The sequence below is a fragment of the Erpetoichthys calabaricus genome, chromosome 2, assembly GCF_900747795.2.
Source record: "Erpetoichthys calabaricus chromosome 2, fErpCal1.3, whole genome shotgun sequence".
NCBI classification, from domain to species: domain Eukaryota; kingdom Metazoa; phylum Chordata; class Cladistia; order Polypteriformes; family Polypteridae; genus Erpetoichthys; species Erpetoichthys calabaricus.
Genome location: NC_041395.2, coordinates 83548927 through 83555462, shown reverse-complemented (window position 1 = coordinate 83555462; position 6536 = coordinate 83548927). Strand labels below are relative to the sequence as shown.

Here is a 6536-nt window from a genome sequence, read left to right as displayed (position 1 = left end):
TCTAAATTTTTAATAAATAAAGCTAACACTCTTCTAAACCATACTGTTTACTGCTTCCATTGCTCTCCATCCGATACTTTCCCAGTATCAGCTAGCTATTACAGCCTTAGAGATATAAAGACACTTCAAAGAGGGCCCCTCCCTTTAGCAGAGAGGGGATGCTGCACACATCTCCCCAGGGTAATGCCTGACGTCTGCCTCTGTGTTCTTTAAACAAGCTATTTATTCAAAGCACGGCAGTTGCCCAGAACTATCGGAGCAGCAACTGGTGACAGATGGAAGAAAGCACAGGCAACAGTGGACATTACAGATTTTCAATTTAAACATAGACAAACTGGCTGACTTTTAAAGACCGACTGGCATAGACATGGCTTCTGGAGTTGAGGAGCACAGATTCCTAATCTTGGCCTTATTTGCTTTGATACTCCCGCTTAGCTTTGCGTGTCCAGAAACATGCCGTTGTTCCATTAGTTCTATGCATTGTTTTGAACCGGACACTATCAGTATGGTCCCAACACTACCCACCCAGGACAGCGAGAACATCACAGAGATGTAAGGATGACTTTATTCAATTACTTCTTTGTTTGCACTTTATGTATTTAAACCAAGAATTAAATTTGTTATCTTTTTTGGATTAAGTTACCCTGAATTTTATTGGTTTGCCCTGCACAAGTTGCTTAACATTATCATGCCTAAAGTATTTTAAGACAGGCTTTATACTTTGTTTTTATTTTGTAGTATGATTAAGTCTGTTTAGAGAGTAATCTAATGAAGAGCAATCTATTCCTCTTTATAACTTTAAATTACAGTGTGGGATTTCCTAGTCAATATAAAACAACAAAAAAACAGCATATAATAAAGTGCCAAGAGGTGTCACGTAGTTCTGTGAGAATGTGACAGATCTTTTTCTCCTAACTTCAGAGATGAATAGAAGGTGGGCTTGTACTAGAAGCTTATTGAACCATGCTTTCTTTTCTGCTGTTGTGTAATTACTATAGTTTAAACATCAATATCAATAGAAAGGTGATTTTCTTCTGCTCTATGCTTTTATAGTTGTCAGCTTTTAGTGTAAGCAATTTTTACAAAAATACAACACTGAGATATTGCGCTGCTACTTTATTTTCAAAGCTTGACTCCAAATTCATCATGTCGTATCTGCCGTTCAGTAAATCATTACATGCTTTATTAAGCACAGAGTTCCTTCACAAATTGCACTTTACAATATTTACAAGAAAAGTGAAGAAAAAATGTTTTTGGATAAGAATCAAAGAATGTTTTCCTTTCCACAATCAAGACATTCTGGCACAGAACATACTGAAAAAAATGAGTAAGATTGGCAATTGTTGTTGGCAGTGGCTTCAAGGAAATTGTCCTTATATTTTTTTAACATTTTAACAATGATAAGCATTTGATTAGTAATGAAAATATATTTGCGTTTTAAGCCTACCCCGTGAAAAAAGTGTTCTTGAATATTTTAATAGTTATAAAACTTACAGAAAAAACATTTAAAATGCTAAGAGAGATAAACCCAGAGTTATACGGTACACTGTAAATAACTGTCAGTAGTTATCAAATGATTCACAGGAACAACACAACGAAGGGAGCATTTACAAAGTACAACGGAATATCAGAATAAATATGTTTTTTATGTAAGCCTTGATAATATACTTGAATATTTTAAATGGTATAATAAAGATCCTTCAAACACTTAAATTACACTTTTAAATTACAATGAGTCTATAAGCCTACATGGAGAAGTTTCATTCTACTTGCAGGATAACAATCTCAAATCATCTTCATTAATTAATCAATTCACAGATATTGTTGGGTTCCACTTACATTTAATCAGTTTCTGCCTTGTTCTTTGTGTGTTTTAACCAATCTGCATTTCTATGTGTATCAGTTCTGAACTTGATAATTAGTATAATCTATACTTGTATTTTAACAGAGAATTGTTCACACCGCTCTGTGCTTGCACTCAGTGAAGAGCACTTCACAAAAAAATAAGTTGTAAATCTTGCATTATATGTGAGTTAATGATGTGTTGTGAACACACAGAATAGTTCATAAATAGGGCATGATCCTTTAAAACTTTTAGTGTTACTGGATCACACAATAAATATATTGAGTTCACAGGCCAGCTCCATAAAGTATTATAACTTCAAGAAAAAAATAGTTTTTTTCTATTATATCATATATAGAATATGGTCTGTTTTGTTTTAATTTTGAATGCTTTTAAAATATTTAAATTTAGTATTTCAAATTGTATAATGAGTATGGGTGAACTTCTGCCTGTTAGTTTTTCGGATTCAGCGGGTTGGAAAATGGATGGATGGATGATTTAAATTTTTCTAATAGACAGCGTGAGGTGGTCTAGAATTGACCACCAAAGGAAGCACATTTATTAACACATGAAGCAACATTTACAGCAGGATGAAAGTTACAGAAGGCAAAACCTAAGCCTTCAGGGCCTAACTAAACACAAAGGTTCTAGTGGACTCTGTGGGGTGGCTGGTCCACTTGCCCATAGCAGGACACTCTCTTCTTCTTCTTCTTCTCCTCACATTTCTGAACTTCCTTCCTCCATCAATAAAGTTCTTATTCCAAACTCACTCCCCAACTATGTGTTCTTTGGAGGGCTAGTTCTTTAGGGTTAGGGTTAGGTCTTTCAAGCATTTCAGATTGCTGCAGTGTCCCCACAAGTGGTATCACATGTTGCTGTCTACACCCCTGAACACAGAAATGTATTGGGCTGTTGTACCCAGTCGCCTTTGTGAATCTATTAAACTTGGCTTGGAAAACATTAGCATCACTGAAAAAATTATTTTACACTTATCTTTTGCCCAACCCCGGACTTTCATTGCTAGAGAGTTGCCTTTTCATTAAATGGTTGTTGATTCTTTGATTATTGTTAAAAACAGATAGATAGATAGATAGATAGATAGATAGATAGATAGATAGATAGATAGATAGATAGATAGATAGATAGATAGATAGATAGATAGATAGATTAAAGGCTAGTGACAGGTTAATAAGTTTAAAAAAACTATATGTAAGACTATTTTCTTTTAATAGTTTATTCAGAGCTAAAAAAAAACCTTTCACAAACTCACAAAACATCTGCCAGTCACATTAATACAAGTACAATACATTAAGGCTTTGTGCAGAACTGAATAAATGTTATAGTAGTCGTCTGAGAGCACAAATGCAATTTTTAATACAACCACTTACATTAATAGCATTAATTGAGATTGCATTTTAGAACACTCAAAGTAACAGAATGTGCAAAGATTTGTAGTTGCTAAAAGGCTCCCGTCAACCTGAAGTCTTGTATTCCACTTACAGGGGTTGACGCATATCCTTTAGACAAGGACTGTCAATGCAACTAAACAAAAGACACGTTAAAAAGTTGAAATTGACTATTAAGTGCTTCAGTAGTAATTACACTATAAATGATATCAACATAATTACAAAGCCCAAACTAATATTCACATACTCACAAATGCAGATGTACTTATGTTCTTAGGAATTTTTACTAACATAAACGATAAGACGGTTTTGGTCGGTTTGAGGCCAGAATCATCTCATCTTCTGGTGTCTTATTTAATAAGCATATTATTTCTATGCAAAGCAAGGCTATTGCTTTTATTATGTATGAAAAGAAACACAAACATAAAATATTACAGTAAAAGGGTATTTGTGTTAAGGTTATATTTTCGAAATTTGTTCAAATGAGATTTATGTTATTTGTATTTTTGGAACTATTGCAGTGTCAAATTCCCAAAACTAATTTTTATTTTTATTCAGAGTAGACATATTGTTTTTAAAATACATAATAATATACAGAACGTCTATTATTTAAGCCATCTATTTATCCATTTAGAGCAAAGACATTAAACATAATAATTATTAATAATTATAGTTAAACAAATAATGTACTGTTAAACGGTTTTCTATTGTGTGACATTGGTATTAAAGCAGACTATTTCATGATCATCTGTAGCGCTTGATTCTTCTCTAAGGAGTTTGTTTGCTTACCTCATGTTCTTCCAAGTTTCCTTCATGTACTCCATTCCTTTCAAATTGTCATCAAGCACATTTCTAAACTGATCCGGTATACGTGAGCGTACCTTGTGACAACTGGAATCTATCCTGTAACCATGATATGTAAAAAGCAGGTATAAAAAAATGGAAGAGTTACTAATATACAAGGGGATCTAAGCCTATAATCCTCATATTTCAAAGGCCCTGTAGTCTGTAATTGCTCTCTTCATTTTCGTAATGAAGGAACACTACACTTGGGACAAACATTCAAGTACTATGCATACAGTTCTTTCATTTCTGTTTTGAAGTAACCATACTAACTGTTCTGTATGTTATGTGACTGTGTTACTGTATGCTGTTTCAACTTGCCACGTTTGGCATTTTTCACCATGCATGAAATTCTTATTAACAATGATAAAGACACATAAATTAACATTTGTGTTTGATTTTTGCATTAAGTGAGTGAATTTTGAGTTTTAGAAGAGGAAAACACACATTCTTGGGAAAGAGAAGGGAATAGCGGAACAGATTATGAAATGAGTCTCTTTTTATAGACTAACATAATTCAGTTTCAGTCATCAAAAATGCGGTAGCAGTTTGCAGACTTTAGTGAGATGAAGTATACCCTCAGCAGATCTCCTCTCCTCATTTCCCTCATGAGTGGTCTCTTGCTTACACTGAGCATGATTTCTATATTGAGTGCATTAAAAAGTTCATAATCCATCATTGGCGGCATGGTGGTGCAGTGGTAGCATGCTGCCAAGCAGGAAAGAGACTGGGGTTCATGTCCCTGGTGCTCAGTGTGTGGATGTTTTCCTTGGGTTCACGTGGGCTTCCTCAAGGTGCTCCACTTACCTGCCACAGTGCAAGAACATGGAAGTTAGGTGGATTGGCATTGTTTAAGTTGGCATGATAATTGCTAGTATGTGCTCTACCTGACTCATGACTGTGCCATGGATAAGTGGTTAAGAAAGGAAGTGGAACTGGAAATAAAGCAAAAATGTCAGCTATAAACTATTATTATACTAAAAGAAAATTTGAAATATTTCACTCATTATTTAGTTTGTTAGAGTTCATGTTGGTTTCCATTAAGCTTTTTTACACTGATGAATGCTTAATATTTTGTCTGTCTACTGTAAATGGAGCTCATCAGTTTTATGTTATATTATCTTATTTTCTGCAATGTACTGATACCCAGTCCCAGGCTGTTTTTTGTTTTCCCCTTATACTACTGGTATAGGGTCCATTTGCCGAAGTTATTATATATCTATCTATCTATCTATCTATCTACTTTGTGCTAAATGTGATGCATTTATACATCGTAAAAGGTTATTCAAACTCTGAAGAAACTAAACAGTGACAAACCCAATCTTTTCACTTTTAAGCCTTCAGTAGGTTCTGTATACATGAATATGGAGATGCATGGAGTCAGTCTCATGCTGCTGTCTAGATTTGTCATTTAATGTGTGTCAAAACAGAAAACTGGAAAGAGAGCACACTGCTTAAATTATTCAATATAAAAAGCTCACATCTCAAAGAAATCAAGATATTTAAAACTTTGTGGAAAACATCATGGGTTAATAATATTCCATAGTTTAGCAGAGAGCTTTTCAGTTTTTTGGCTGTATTCTACATTGTACTTTATCTGGATTGTCCTGAAAGGATTAAGTGCGTTCAGTAAATGGGAAGATGGACATTTTAAATTCAATCAGATTGTTTTTAAATTAGTAAGGATATATGTCTAAACTCTTCACTGTTTATTTGATTTTAAAAGAATGAAGTGCATCTAAATCAATATTAGTAAAGTAATTTGTATTTGAAAACACATGCCCTTTTGTTTTTGTTTCAACGCTGAGTATGGTGATATATCTATTTTTACCTTGTAGCATTATTTAATTTTAAAGTACATTTGCAATTTTTCTGTGAAAAACACTAAGGTAAGTGATATCCCTTCAGGCTCAATATCTGTAGTTTGCTAAACTACATCATTTTGAAAGCTTCCGTAATTTTGTAATAATAATAGTATAATAGTTTTTATGGCGGCACGGTGGTGCAGTTGTAGTGCTGCTGCCTCGCAGTAAGGAGACCCGGGTTCGCTTCCTGGGTCCTCCTTGTGTGGAGTTTGCATGTTCTCCCCGTATCTGCGTGGGTTTCCTCCGGGTGCTCCGGTTTCCTCCCACAGTCCAAAGACATGCAGGTTAGGTGCATTGATGATCCTTAACTGTCCCTAGTGCGTGTGGGCTGGTGCCCTGCCCGGGGTTTGTTTCCTACCTTGCACCCTGGGATTGGCTCCAGCAGACCCCCGTGACCCTGTAGTTAGGATAAAGTGGGTTGGATAATGAATGGATGGCTGGATAGTTTTTATACTCTCTTCACGAAGCTTAACATACCAAATGGTTCCTTTTGACTTTTTATTGTTAAAATGTAAAGAGTCTTAAAACCTTGATATCAATGACAGGCTTCAGAATGTTAAATGATAAAGCAATGGGCAG

At 34.8% G+C, this 6536-nt stretch overlaps 1 protein-coding gene across 1 annotated transcript in view; it reads left to right on the top strand.

Annotated features, from left to right (window-relative positions):
• Positions 1–233: 233 nt before the first annotated feature.
• The window catches only part of ntrk1 (neurotrophic tyrosine kinase, receptor, type 1), a 105303-nt gene continuing 99000 nt past the window's right edge, over positions 234–6536 (top strand). Inside the window, exon 1 of the mRNA XM_028791501.2 lies at positions 234–552. Coding sequence (XP_028647334.1) covers positions 368–552 — 185 coding nt within the window. The 5' untranslated portion in view covers positions 234–367. The remainder of the gene's footprint in view (positions 553–6536) is intronic.